This window comes from Canis aureus, chromosome 19 (genome assembly GCF_053574225.1).
Source record: "Canis aureus isolate CA01 chromosome 19, VMU_Caureus_v.1.0, whole genome shotgun sequence".
Classification (NCBI taxonomy): domain Eukaryota; kingdom Metazoa; phylum Chordata; class Mammalia; order Carnivora; family Canidae; genus Canis; species Canis aureus.
The window spans coordinates 1,332,502-1,347,039 of record NC_135629.1 but is presented as its reverse complement, the minus strand read 5'-3'; the positions used below and the strand labels follow the sequence as shown (position 1 = coordinate 1,347,039).

Genomic DNA, 14,538 nt, shown 5'->3' with positions numbered 1-14,538 from the left:
TCCTCCACACTTCAACGATAACCCTAGCATGGCCTCTACTTTCTTGAATATGTGTACACCCCACTGTTGGAAAATTCTTCCTTAGATCCTGTGTTTGTCAGGTGGTCTTCACTGCGACCCTCTTATGTCATGACCCAGTACATGCATGTTATGTTCTCTTATGTGCACACCTACCTGAAAGGACACTTACTGCACAGGTGCATACTGATAGTTTTCCATTCTGCTCCACCCTGTAGCATCCCTCAGGGCCTGCAGAAAACAGCACACTCAAAATTAGTCATTTGAAGAGTTTAAAGAAAGTGGTTGATGAAGGTGTGGACAGGGTGTGAGGACTTACACAAGGAGGTACAGCGCCCTCAGGCAGAAATTGGGAACTTTACAACTCTGAGGCTTCTTCTGAGGATCCCAGAAGGCAGGCTGTGTGGACTGGGCTTGCTGGATGCTGGGTCCTTGGACAGGGAGGTGCACTGGGCCTGCGGTGACCAAGTGCTGGCCCCGCCCCCACTTCTGTCTCCTCCTGGGTTTGGCTCCAGCCAAGCCCAGGTGGCAGATATGTGGGAGCCTGCCCTCTAGCGCACGTGGGCACTGTGAGGACACAGAGCAAGGATGGGCGATGGAATGGTTCTGCCATCAATGTCTAGACTATTTCCCTTAAGAAATAAACCTCCCACCCGGGACTCACTAAATTAATGGGCTGCTGCTCTTGGCTTGAAAACAGTAAGCTGATCCTCAGCCTTGTAACTGCAGCCTGAATCTGTTGCTGTGTTGGGGCTCTGTGGGCAAGTGGAAGGATCCTGGTGTGTAGAAACACAAATAGGTCCCTCTGAAGGCCTTGCCTGTCCTCATTGTGCACACCCTTCCAGGGCCCTCCTGTTGGCCGACCATCACCTCTGAGCCCTCCAGGTGGCTAGGGGAGTGGGTGGTATGGAGCTTCTGTGTATGTGGAGTCCAGGGAGGGCCTCATGGCTCTGCTCCACCACAGGTCATCTGCCAGGTGTCCTTGGCCCAGGTCAGCGATGTTGACAAGGCAGTGGCTGCAGCTAAGGATGCCTTTGAGAACGGATTGTGGGGGAAGATCAGTGCACGGGACCGGGGCCGGCTCCTGTACAGGTGAGAGCCCTGGGACCACCCATCAGCCACCCCACCTTCGGCTTGGGTTGGGGCTGCACTCTTAGGTCCTGCCAGGAGGAGGTGAGGTCCCAAACATGTTTGTGTGACCAAGGCCTGAGGCTCAGGAAATGCCACTCAGAGGAAGTGACTTGAGAGGCAGGAGGAATTTCACCAGACACAGCTAGCCTTGAAGGGAAAGATGTCCTGGGTGGAGGAGACGGTGTGATAGGAGACAAAGAGGTACAAAAGCAAAGGTGCTAGCCAGATTGGAGCAGCCAACTGGCAAAGCCAACAGATGTCCTGGGCAGACTCAGACAGGTACAGCATTTACCTGGAGTGAGTGGGATTGGGGTTACTTTATGCAAAAGCCAGCAACGGAAGTCTGGGGCCTGTTGTGTCTGCTGGTCCTTGCTCAGCTTGGCCCTGACTGCTGGCCTCTCACACTTTTTTGAAACCAGGGCAGAGGGACTCTCTCCCCTTAGTTCCATGAGAAATCTTTTTTTTTTTTTTAAAGATTTACTTATTTATTTATTTATTTATTTATTTATTTATTTATTTATTCTTAGAGACACAGAGAGAGAGAGAGGCAAAGACACAGGCAGAGGGAGAAGCAAGCTCCGTGCAGGGAGCCCGACATGGGACTCGATCCCGGGTCTCCAGGATCATGCCCTGGGCTGCAGGCGGCGCTAAACCGCTGCACCACCGGGGCTGCCCTCCATGAGAAATCTTAGAGAAAGGACTTGGGGTTGCTCCAGCTTGTAACAACAGGGTGGGACTGAGGCCTGCAGGAGAGATACTGCTCCCCTAGAACTAGGTGGTCCTAATGGGGGAGAAGCAGCGAGCCCCAATGGAGTGGGGTGATGTTTCCAAAACGGAGGGTACTGGGCAGACGAACTAAGCAGTGTTGAAAAGACTGGTGAACAAGCTGCTTTCAGGAACCTGGTTTTTATGCCCTGGGTCCTGGGAAAGCTGTCAGGCATAGAGCCCAGTCAGTCATGATGTGGTCCAGATGTACCTGTCATCTGGTGGGAGAGAGGCCCCATCTTGGCCTTGCAGTCAGAATGCCTTTTGTGTGTGTGTGTGTGTGTGTGTGTGTGTTCCAGAGGCCAGACATATCAGGACAGCCCCAGCACAGGGAACCAGACAGGGGAGCATGTATGGTTTCAAAATGGAATAGAGGGTGGGGTCTGGGGCAGGCAAGGGTACACCCAGCCTGCCATAATTCAAGTTACTTCCAAGACCCCTTGAAGAGCCATCAATTTTAGGAAGCCATTGGCTAGTGACCTAGAGCCCCCAGATTAGGCAAAACTGAACCATGCAGACCCAGGCTTGGGTGCAGAAACCTCTAGCCCTGAAGCAGAGACTCCCGGGGACGTGTACACTGGCCCAGAAGAGGGCCTTTCCCTAGAGGTGCTCTGCTGCCATCTACTGCCATGTGTCACAATGACAGCACCAGCAAGGCCACCGTCCGGGGGTTGGTCCTGCACAGCGGAGGTATTAGAGACCTGCACTGCTTGGGCCAGGCCTGAGAGCTCCTGTAACCTGGCCCCGACCTCGTGCAGTGTCCCAGTCCCCGTGGTGGAGGTGTGCCCAGTGCTGGCCTAGGAGGGAGCAGCTCTTCATTCAATGCGGAAAGTAGGAACACCATGGATAGGTATTCTGGAATACAGAATGCATTGTAGAGATAAACTGGGAAGAACGATCTGGAAAGGAGAGTTAGAGAAAGCACTAGACAGCCCCCAAGGACCCCGAAGGGACAAGATAGAGCCTCTTAGGAACCTGGTCACCAACTGCTGGAGCAGGACACCAAGACCCGGTGGCGGGTCTGTGGGGAAGCCGTCCCTGCGTTCAGACATTTCCTTAGGTCCACAGCCAAGAATGTGGTGGTGGCCCTGGCTGCTGTTGGGAAGCCAGGGGAAGCAAGGCTGAGCCTGCCCAGGACCCCACGCTTGCCCCATACCACTGCGATTGATGGTGGTTGCCTCCATGGTCTTCCCCACTGCCACTTCCTCCACAGACGGGACTCTGGGCTGCAGAGCTGCAGCTTAACAAAGTTGACAATCCCACTCGGCTCTCTTGAAAAGCCTCCCAAATGATGTGCTCAGGTGATAGTTATTTTTGGGATTTATGACGTGGCCACACGACATGCATGTAACACCGTGGTGGAATTGGAGTGAGTTGGCCAATCAAGGGAGAAGATATGACCATGAGAAGTGGTAACGTGTAACCGGCTTCGTGGCATGGTGCTCCCATGAGGGGCCGTCCACAGAATGTGGTGGGGAGTCCCTACTCAACAGGAGGGGTGCAAGGGAACTCCTGGGGGCTCAGGGGTCAGAGAGAGGGTCTTCTGTCCCGGCAGCCCTGCTCCATAGTAGACAGGCGTCTGGGTCAGAGGGCCGGGAAGGGCAGTGTTACAACTGAGCTTCCTGGAGGATGCAAAGCAACAAGGCTCTAAAAGGCTAAAAGTCTGCTTGTTTGGACAATTTTTAAAACAATTGGATACGTAAGTGTGTATCTAGTGAGCTTCTGAGCTGACAGGTCTCCCCTGCAGTGAGGACACGAACGGCAAGGGGGATACATAGAGGCCATCTCTGGCTTGTTTATAACAGAGATTTGTACTTTGGCACATCTGTTTTTCTAGTCGATGAAACCCTAGCCGTCGAAGTGCCACAAGATGGTGTTTTCATTATTTGGTCTAGAATAGTTCTCAAAAAGTGATTTACACCCTTGCTATTCTCCACTAGAGAATTACGTGGGTATGTCAGTGTCTCTGAGGTAACAGTTGGCTCTGGCACTAGGTTGCTTATGTCTGTTGGGTCCAGTTTCAGTCACCAGCCTTCTGCTGCATGCTGTGTGCCCAGTGGGTGTAGGAAGTCCAGTAGGGAGCAGGAGACCAAGACTATCCCAGCCCTCAGGGAGGGCAGACAGTTCTGGAATACTCGTCCAAGTGGATGTCTATAATAGGCAAAGTGTGAAGAAAGGTGGAGGGTGCTGTCAGGACGCTGCAGGGAGATGTGACTGATGTGGAGTGGGCAGGAATTAGGGTTGGCTTCCCAGAGAGTGTGAGTGTGTGCTTGGGAGTTTAAGACCTGCCACGGCTGTGTACAGAGGGGCTTATGCTCAGCAGGCTTTGGTCCCGGACTCGTCTCTGCCAGAGCTCCCCCCATACGAGGTTGAGAGCTGCTCTAGGCCTCTGGTCTCCAGCTTTTCTCGTCCTCCCAGCCCCTTGGGCATCCTGCTCCCTGAGCTCTCCCATCAGGGAAGGGAGCTAACTCCCAGGCTGCCCACAGCAGCACACCCACCAGCTCATGAGAGGCAACTGGATGTCAGAGTGCTCACACTTAAGTAGGACTGTGTAGATGCTCCTTCCCTTCAATCTCTCCCATTGCTCCCCACCCCACAGATGCCATCCCTGGGGGCGCATTCCACTGGGTTGGCTGGTGCTTGAAGCCAGACAGGCCTTCCCCTGGGCAAGGCAGTCTGCATACTGAGAGGGTGGCTGAATGGGGAATGGTGACCTCATTGCTACAGGAGGCAGAGGGCTGCTTTGCAGGATCATTCACGAGCATTATTACAAAGTAGTTAATCCATCAGTATTTTAGGAAGAAAGAAAGGAAAAGAGAGGAGAGGAAAGAGGTACAGAAAGGCAGCATCCTCACATCTATCCAGAGAAGAAACCTTGCTGTGCCATCCCGCAGACGGGGAGGCCGAGGTCAGCACATCTGAGTGTGGCAGAGCTGGGAGTGCAGGGGAGACCCTGACTCCTTGAGGAAGGGCCTCGGAAGACACGCAAGGCTGCTCCAGGCCCAAGCCCATCTCCCTCCTTGCCCCTCCCCCACCCCTGGCAGGTTGGCGGACCTCATGGAACAGCATCAGGAGGAGCTGGCCACCATCGAAGCTCTAGATGCAGGCGCTGTCTACACCCTGGCCCTGAAGACCCATGTGGGCATGTCCATCCAGACCTTCCGCTACTTTGCTGGCTGGTGCGACAAAATTCAGGTAGGATCAGGGCTCCTGCAAACCAAGTGAGAGCCCACATGGTCAGGCTGAGTGCCGGGGGCAGTGCATTAGCCTGTGTGCTGCTTAACAAACGGCCACAGCTTATGGCTTAAACCCCAGGTATCAGCTCACATTTCTGCAGGTGGGAAGTCCAGGCAGGCTGGGCTGGGTTCCATGCCAAGGACTCACAAGCCCTTGTCAGAGCCCTCAGACCTTGACACAAGGTCAGTGTCAAGGTGTGACCAGGCTGGGCTTTATCTGGAGGCTCTGGAGAGACCGTGCAGTGGGCTGGTTCAACTGCTGACAGACTTCAGTTCCTGTTGTTGCCGGAACTGAGGCCCGGGTCCTTGCCGGCTGCTGGCCAGGGCTGCTCTCAGCTACTGCAGGCCTTGCTCTGGCCCTTGCCCCAGCCTGCCATCCCCTGGCCCTTCTCAGCCTTGGCATCTCTCTGACTCTCTTCAGCCATGAACTGGAGACAACTTTGCCTTTACGAGGCTCCTGAGGTTCTGCTGGGGCCACCTGCCTCTTCCCCCTTCCTCAGGTCAACCGTGCCAATGCCCATCTTTGCAGAAAGGGGAGTTCACCATCTCTCAGGTCCCAGGGATAAGAATGTGACCTTGGGAGCCATTTTCAGAGGTTTGCCCACAAGAGGCAGTGATGGGACAGCCGCCACCCAGGGGCTCCTGGGGTATCCGCCATATCTGGGCTCCACACCTTCTGTCCTCTCCACGGATGGGGGTGCAGGTGTGATGGAAGGCTCATCTGCTCCTCCTGCTGCTGCGTTACTGCTGGCTGCAGCTGGCCCTCACCCGGGGTCTCCTGGGCCAGCATGGCCTCTAGAGTCAACTCGGCCCCTGACCCCTTCCCTTCCTGGCCCAGGGCAAAGCCGGAGGTCTTACCGCTCCTAGGACCAGCTTCCCACCCCAGGACTCTGCCCCACTTGGTGCAGCAGGCACCTTGCCCCTGTTGGCTCCCCGCTCAACCTGTGTCTGGAATCCTCAGAGCCCGTGTCATACATAATCTGGAAAGTTTGTGTCTCTCACCCATCTGGTTCCTGGGGACTTCAGGACACAGACAAGACCCCGTTCCTTTCTGAGCTCCAGGCACAGTCTGGCTGCCCAGGGGGAGGGGTGAGGAAACAAGGAGCCTCCTCCCAGTGACCACTCACTGCTGTGCTTCTTCCAGGGCTCCACCATCCCCATCAACCACGCCAGACCAAACCGCAACCTGACCTTGACCAAGAAGGAGCCTATTGGGTGAGTCACGGCACAGGGCGAAGATTTGCCACACACTGGGTGCTTTTCATGTGGTATGTCCATGGGCGCTCATCCCCTTTAACATACTTATTGAACATCTATGTATTCACCAATTACTACATGCCAGACATTTCAGGTGCTAGAGATACAACAAGGATCAGAGCTGATGAGAAGGCCTGTCTTCAGGGGGCTTACCTTCTAGCAAATAAAATAGCTTTCACTTCCAAAATATCTGCTCTGTGCCAGGCACTGTTTTAATGACTTTGTAAAGTATAATTTTGCTTAATTCCCTCAATAACCCCGTAGCAGTCAGGCTTGTAATGGGAAACAGAGGGTGCACCTGAAAAATTTTATCTGAAAAGACTGGAATGATGAATGTGCATAAAAACAAAGAACTACACAGCACCAAGGAACAGGGAAAAAATAAGAGCAATACGCAAAGGATAGGAGCAGGTGCTCAACAGGAGAAAGACAGATGTCCAGTCAACACAGAACAGACTAAGGATTGGGGAAGTGGTTCACACCCAGCAGTAAGGGGCCTCCCCTCACCATCAGAGGGCCCACCAGGAGGGAGAAAGAAGCCCCCTTGCACTGCCTGGGGTGGTGGATGGGGTCTACCATTGTGAAAGGCAGACCGGCAGGGATGTGCTCCCAGATGCACCCCTGTACAAGGCACAACTGACACAGACCCACTGGGAGACAAACCCCAGAGCACTCACAGCAGCCAACCTGGGCCCTAACAGCAAAACCGAGCATGGCCCATGCTGAACTCTGCACGTCCTCACCAGGGTGTGATGTGCAGCTGTGTGACAATGTGGAGCAGAGCTACGCGGACCGCACAGAGCAGCTCCAAGAGAAACTCGCGTGAGGCAAACACGCTGAGGAAGGCCCTCTAAAATCATCTAACGTGCATCCGAGGCCCAGTGTGGTGGGCACCCAGCAGGCATTCCCACCTGCTCTGTGCCCCTTACATGTGGGGACACCGTGACCCACCCACAGCGACCTCACGTTCCCATGGATGGTGGTCAAAGGCACTCAGCTGCCTCGAGAACTGGGAGCATTGCAGAAGCAGGATGTGTTCAAATGTGGATCAACAGCAACGAGTACAGTGGGACACACCAGGTCCTGGAGCACAGGCCTGCTGCTGAGGGAGGCTCCCGTCGGGAGTGTGGGCTGTGGACACAGGCAAAGCCTCTCCTGCAGCCCACGGAGAAGGGTGAGGCTGCGGGGAGATGGCACTGGCTCCAGGGCAGGGGTTCCCACCCAGCCTGTCCCACAGAGGATGCGATATGGACGCAGTGCTCCAGGACAGCCCCCACCACAGGCAACTACCCGGCCAAGGTGTCAGAGTGTGGAGGGAGAGCCCTGCAGGGCCCGAGTGCTTGGGGCCCCTTCCTCGGGCACAGGCCATGAGAGTGGCTGGGCAGGGGGACCGAGCCCACCTGGCTGCCAGTCACATGAGTCTATAAAGGTCACTGACCTTCCAGATGCCTCTCAGAGAGTCTGTCCCGTCAGATTGAGGAGAACGCTGATGCTGAGCCTCCCAGTGAGCTGGGGGAGCAGGGAGGTTTTCCCTACACCAGCAGGTATATTAGTTGGCCAGGGCCATCATAACAAGTGCCCGAAACCAAGAGGCTCAAACAGTACACATTTGGTGTCTCAGCATTCTGGAGCTGGAAGTTCCAGTTTAGATGTCAGATGGTTGGTTTCTCCTGAGGGTGTGAGCGAGAATCTGCTCCAGGCCTCTCCCTTAGCTTCTGCTGATTTAGGCAGTCATTGGTGATTCCTGGTCACTGTCCTCACGTTCATGTGGTGTCTTCCTCCTGCATGGCTGTCTGTGCACATGGCCCCGTTTTTATAAACACATCAGTTGTGTTGGGTTAGGCACCCATCCTATTCCAATAAGACCTCATCTTCACTAATTCCACCTGGAGTAGCCCTAATTCTAAACCAGGAGGTTCTGGAGTTAGGATTGGGATCTATGGACTTTGGGAAGTATGGTTCAGCCCTGGCAGTGGGAATTCCCTGACATCTTTTTTTGCTTGGAGCCCCCACTACCCTGATGACCTCACCCCCTTCCCTGGGAACACTCAGTGTGCTCCAACTGCTGTCTCATCCCCTTGGGTCTGCTGGGTCAGCTGGGTGTACTGGGGTGGGGGAGTGGAATGTACCCCATTACTCCCAGGATGGTATGCCAGTCCCCAGTCTGTCCTGCCTTCAGCCTTTATACACGTTCTTCCCCCTGCCTGGGTTTAGCTAGGAAGTCATCTTTTTGGGAAACCTTCTGATGGGGATGATGATCATGAGTATATTGATGGTGAAAAAAAAAGGTCTCGTAGCCTCTGTGGAGCTCTTGTGTCGATGGGCTCGTTGTCTGACACTGACAAAAATAGTGCCCTGCATTTTGCAGGAATCAGGGCAAAGCAGGGCCACATGCCTGCTAGGACCACAGATGTCATCATTAGGCCCTCCGGGACTGTGGGGGGCCTCCTCCTGTTGGAGACACTGTTCAGCAGAGCCTTTCCCTGGGGCCGAGGGGCACCCTAACAATGGGTGTCATCTCTTAATGCAAAGCAGACAAGCCTTCTCAGGCCTCCCAGGCTGACTGCTTCATTCTCTCCATGCTACTGACCCCTGGCCTTATGCCCAGGAAGACCCTCACCCACTTCCTTCTGGCCCACCCTTGTGATCCCAACCCTCTCTCATACATACCCTCTCAGTCCACCATGCGATCCTTGGCCTTCTGCCAGGCCCTGCCTGCTGTCACCTCCCTCACTGCCTGGTGTCATGCCATGGCATGTTCCTAGACACGTCTCACAGCTCCTATTGGAAACTGGGTTCCCTGCCTTTATGCCCTTCTGGAAAGAGGGGCTACTGCCAGAATGGACATCTTGCCCCCTCAGAGACTGGGAAGGCAAGTATGATCTCAGGGGGAACTTCGGCTCCATATCAGGAAGCCCAGAGTGGAGTGGAGTGGAGTGGAGTGGAGTGGGTGTCAGACTTGGGAGAGAGGACACAGTTGGCAGGTGCATTCTGGCACCCAGGCTGAATAGAGAGACTAAGTCCCCCTTGTTTTGTATGGCAGGGTCTGTGGCATTGTCATCCCCTGGAACTACCCATTGATGATGCTCTCCTGGAAGACAGCTGCCTGCCTGGCTGCTGGGAACACAGTGGTGATCAAGCCTGCCCAGGTGGGTGTGGGTGTGTTCCAGGCCGGGCCTGTGGGCTTCAGAGGGTATTGGTAAGCACCCTGTAAAGGAGGAGACAGGTGGCCTGTTGGCCCCTTTGCCCATGTGGGACTGGTTTCTCCTCAAGGAAGGAAGGGTACTGTTGATGAAGGCTGGCCTTCTGGGGCCCTGCTCAGAGGTGGCATGCATCAGGGGCCAGTGTGGGCTATAGGCAGAGTCAAGTCAGCTGTCCATGGACCTGCAGCTGCTTTGTGAGCAGTTGGGGATTTTTCCACACATGCCAGCACTCTGGTTTTGGGGGAGCAGAAACCCTGTTCGGTACCCCTTTTGTTCAAGCCCTATGCTCTGAGACTAAAGCCCAGTCCCTCCTAGAAAGGCTACAGAGGTAGGACGTTGGGCTCACTCAGGCAGGCTGGAAGGGCCTGAGCAGGGTCCCCTGGGGATGAGGACACCTCTGCACGAGCCTCAGCTTCTTTCTCTGTACAGCAGCAGTAGCAACCCCTCCCCTGCCGGCCCCTAGAGGTGTGAGGAACTGAAGGCAAGATGCTCCATGTGAAGGCAAGATGCTCCATCACTTGGCTCTGAACAGTGTGCCCAGGAGGTCTCTTGCTCCCCTGGCTGCTTTGGGGCAATTTGGCTCCAGAAGTATTATAATAAAAACCAACAATAATCATAGTTGACATTTACAGTATTCATCCTGAGTCAGGCACTCCTCAAGCATTTTAATAATACAACGAATTACATTAAAATTTGCATATATTTGCTTATTGAGCATCACAACAACCCTCTGAGATGGTCTGTGACCCTCCCCCCACTATTAGTGTGGGGTGCTGTGCACAGATCCAGGCACTTGTCCCTGGAAGAGCCCCTGACAGGCCTACACCCATCCCAGGCCCAGATGTGGTACAGCTAGAGACCTGTGGGGGGTGAGGCACAGTCCACCCTTAATGAGGAAGATTACCTGGTCCAGATAGGAACAGCTGCTTGTAGGTCAAGGGGAGGGGACGGCCTCTGGCAGTGAGGCAGTAATCAGAATCTTGCACAGACCACTGCCTGGCACCGAGGTGCTTCCAGGCAGTCCTGGGACTCCACACTCTCTGAGTGAAGAAGGTATGAACATTCAGGAAGGGGCCAGGCCTGGCCACACGGCTGGAGCCTGCGAGGAGAAGGCGCTAGAAGGTACGTGAGGTTCTCCCAGCTGTCCCCTGGAGGGTCTTCCTGCCATGACTGCTTCTCCCTGCTTGTTACCTTGGCTGCTGGGAGAGGAAGGCAGGAACCCTACTTCCCAATCCCTCCAGACCCAGTCTTTTTTCCTGCCTCCACAGGTGACCCCACTCACAGCCTTGAAGTTTGCAGAGTTGACCTTGAAGGCTGGCATTCCCAAGGGGGTGGTCAACATCCTCCCGGGATCTGGTAAGGGATGTGGACATGGGAATCTGGGGGGGCCAGGGCTCTAGGCAGCCGGAGATGCACTTGGTCAGAACAGGGTTGCTGCATGATGCACGTTGGGTGGAGCAAAGTGGGGCACAGTGATCCAGTGGGGGTGGCCAGCCTGATAGGGAGATGGCCCTCTCCCATGGTAGGGGAGACCCACACCTGGAAGGGTTCTAGCTTTCAAATGCTTCCCTGAATGTTTTCCATTTTTTTGTATGTATATATGTGCTCTAAAATAAATTATGTAACTTGGGAATTATCTGCCCTTGGAGGTTTGAGAGAATTTATCTGTAGAACATTCTAGGCTTAGAGCATCTGGGGAGATATTATTACATGAATTGCTTTTTTAGTTTCTTCTGTGGTTAGTAGTCTAGTTTATCGGAAAACTTCTTGCACACATTTAAAATGTATTGACATAGAGTTGTATTAATAATTTCTTATAATTAATTCCTTTTTTTGATTCTCCTTTGATTGTTAGAATATCAAACTATATATTTTTCTTTTTTTATAAATTTATTTTTTATTGGTGTTCAATTTGCCAACATACAGAATAACACCCAGTGCTCATCCCATCAGGTGCCCCCCTCAGTGCCCGTCACCCGGTCACCCCCACCCCCCGCCCTCCTCCCCTTCCACCACCCCTAGTTCGTTTCCCAGAGTTAGGAGTCTTTCATGTTCTGTCTCCCTTTCTGATATTTCCCACACATTTTTTCTCCTTTCCCCTTTTATTCCCTTTCACTATTTTCTATATTCCCCAAATGAATAAAACTTTATATTTTAGATTGCATAATCTTTAACCATCCTCAAATTCTTTCCTTTGCCAGTTTAAACGTACTGTTGAGCCACTCTACTGAATTTTTTATTTCAGTTACTATATTTTTTAGTTCCAGAATTTCCACCTAATTCTTAAAGAAAAAATTTTTATTGATATTATCCACTTGGTGAGACATTGCCATCATAGCTTCCTTTATGCATGGTTTCCTTTAGTACTTTGAACATATTCATAATGGCTGCTTTGAAGTCTTTGTCTGTTAAGTATAATATCTGAGCCCTCTCAGCTTATGGTGCCTGTTTCTTTCTTCCTTTTTTTTCCCTCCTGATGGGTTACAATTTTCTATTTCTTTGCATGCATTATAGCCTTCTTTGTTAAAAGCTAGATAATTTAGGTAATATATGGTACCAACTCTGGATCCTGATCCTCTTCTTCCCTTTCTAAAGCTTGTTTTCATTATTTGCTTGTTCGTGTCTTTAGTGGCTTGGCTAGGCTATTTGACTTAGGTCTGTTTTCCCTGTGGTGTGTAGCCACTGCTGCCACTCCTCAGAGCACAGCCTTGAGTACAAGATGACAGGAGTTTTAGCAGGACTCTCTGACTCTTCTTCCCCTGGTCTCCCTGTTAAGCTGCTTGCCTCCTTTGGTATCACGCTCAACAGTTCAGCTCCATTAACTACAGTTGGCTTGCTCTCCTGTTTTCAGCAATGCCGGAGGGCATAAATTCCTTGACAATCTGATTCAATTAACTTTGGGACCCTTTGCAGGGGTACTTTTTGAGGCCATCCTTTGAGATTTGTTCTTACCCAGGGGGCTCTCTCCCAGTTCTCTCCGCTAAACTAATTGACCTGCAGCTGACCTCATTGCTGTCATAGAGCTGTGCCTTCTCTTAATTGCTCACCCCCAAAATCTCTAATGTTTTTGAGAATTGCCCTTAGAATTGAATTTCCCCACACAACTTCAAATAAAGTCAGTCAATACCTTTGGAAAGCTCTCTGTTCTTATAGAAAGCTCCTCCCTCTGCCCAATATTTCTGAACCACTGCATCAGGTGATGGGCCCTGTGAGGAAGCTAGGGGTAGGTGGATAAGGGCCCAACACCATCAACCTGCCACACCCCAGTTAGTCTTCACTTTATGAGTAGGGACTGTGTGGAAGCCATACTCAACCAGGAAGTTAGCCTCTAAAACTCAGAATTGGAGGAGATGCAAATGGTGATGGACTGCCCCTCCTGGTAAGATGTCATATCCCTGGCCTGGGCACTGGAGTAGAGGAACCCTACCTTCCTGACCACACTCACCTGGGGTGGAGTTTCCATCAATCGGAGGGAGAGGGGAGATGCAGAGGGAGAGAATTGTTCATGGCTCAGGTACCACATAGACTCTCATTGTTCTTACTGAGATTTAGCAGATTTACTTGCATAAATGTTTCTTCACTTGCTATATGGAAATTTAGGAAAATTTCTAGAAACTTAATTTTTCCTTTTTTTAGTAATTTTCAACAGTTAGGGGCACCTGGGTGGCTCAGTCAGTTGAGCATCTACCATCGGCTCAGGTCATGATCTCAGGGTCCTGTGATCAAGTGCTGCATCAAGCTCCCTGCTCAATGGGGAATCTGCTTCTCCCTCTCCCTCTGCAGCTCCCCTGTTCATGCTCTCTCTCTCTCTCTCTCAAATAAATAAATAAAACATTTTAAATAAAAAAATAATTTTCACCAGTTATATTTCCTTGGGAATCATCAACAGGGCTCCTCATGCTAGCCTTCTGAAGTGACTTCAACCTCATAGCTTTTGAATTTATTGTGTTCATATTTTCATTATTCTTAAATAACATGCAACTGTTTTAATGTCTTCTCTGACCCAGTAAGTAAAAAGACTTTAAAAAAATTTTCCAAGTGTTTTTTTCTAAAATTCTGTTCTTATATTTCTAGTTTTAATATGTCATGATCACAGAATATGGCCTGTGTATTTTTTTGCTAGTGCTGCCATAGTAAAGTACCACAAACTAGATAGCTTAAGCAACAGAACCTTACTGATTAAGGAGACTAGAAATAAAGGTGAAGGTGTTGGCAAGGCTGTGGTCCCTCTAGCTTTTGGGAAGATCCTTCCTTGCCTCTTCCTAGCTTTAGAGACATCACTCCCATCTCTGCCTTGACCTTGACATAGCACTTTCCTTCTGTGTGTGTATTCAAATTTTCCACTTTATAAGGACACCATTGACCTAATAAATCCATTACTGGATTAAGGCCAACCCTAATGATGTCATTTTAACTGATTATATCTGCAACAACCTATTCCCAAATAAAGTCACATTCTGAGGTACTGGGGTTGGGATAGCAGCATATAAATCGGGGGAAGACACAATCTAACCCACAATAACTTATAAACATTCTGCTTTCTAAAATGGAGAATTTCTGGAGCACCTGCCCAACTCCGTCAGTGGGAGCATGCAACTCTTGATCTCAGAGTTGTGAGTTTTAGCCCTACGCTGGGTGTAGAGATTACTTAAAAACAAAATCTTTAAAATGGAGAATTTATTTGTGATCTGATATATGACACCTTCTTGTAAGTATTTCTTCAGTAGCCTAAAATAGTGATTTTATTATTATTATTATTATTATTATTATTATTACTATTATTATTAAATACACTTTATTTTTCAGAGCACTTTAACGTTCACAGAAAAACTGAGTTGAAAGTGTAGAGAGTTCTCATATACTCCATATCCCCTTATGTGCACAGCAGCTTCCCTCACTATGAACATCCTACACCAGAGTGGTTTTAC

The 14,538-nt window shown here is 51.2% G+C and overlaps 1 protein-coding gene across 7 annotated transcripts in view; it reads left to right on the top strand.

Moving 5' to 3' along the window:
• The window catches only part of ALDH1L1 (aldehyde dehydrogenase 1 family member L1), a 111,167-nt gene that overhangs the window by 75,777 nt on the left and 20,852 nt on the right, over positions 1-14,538 (top strand). For all 7 annotated transcript variants that reach the window (XM_077857557.1, XM_077857556.1, XM_077857553.1 and 4 more), the window contains 5 exons: positions 983-1,110; positions 4,959-5,109; positions 6,295-6,365; positions 9,451-9,556; positions 10,879-10,966. In XM_077857557.1, coding sequence (XP_077713683.1) covers positions 983-1,110; positions 4,959-5,109; positions 6,295-6,365; positions 9,451-9,556; positions 10,879-10,966 — 544 coding nt within the window. The remainder of the gene's footprint in view (positions 1-982; positions 1,111-4,958; positions 5,110-6,294; positions 6,366-9,450; positions 9,557-10,878; positions 10,967-14,538) is intronic.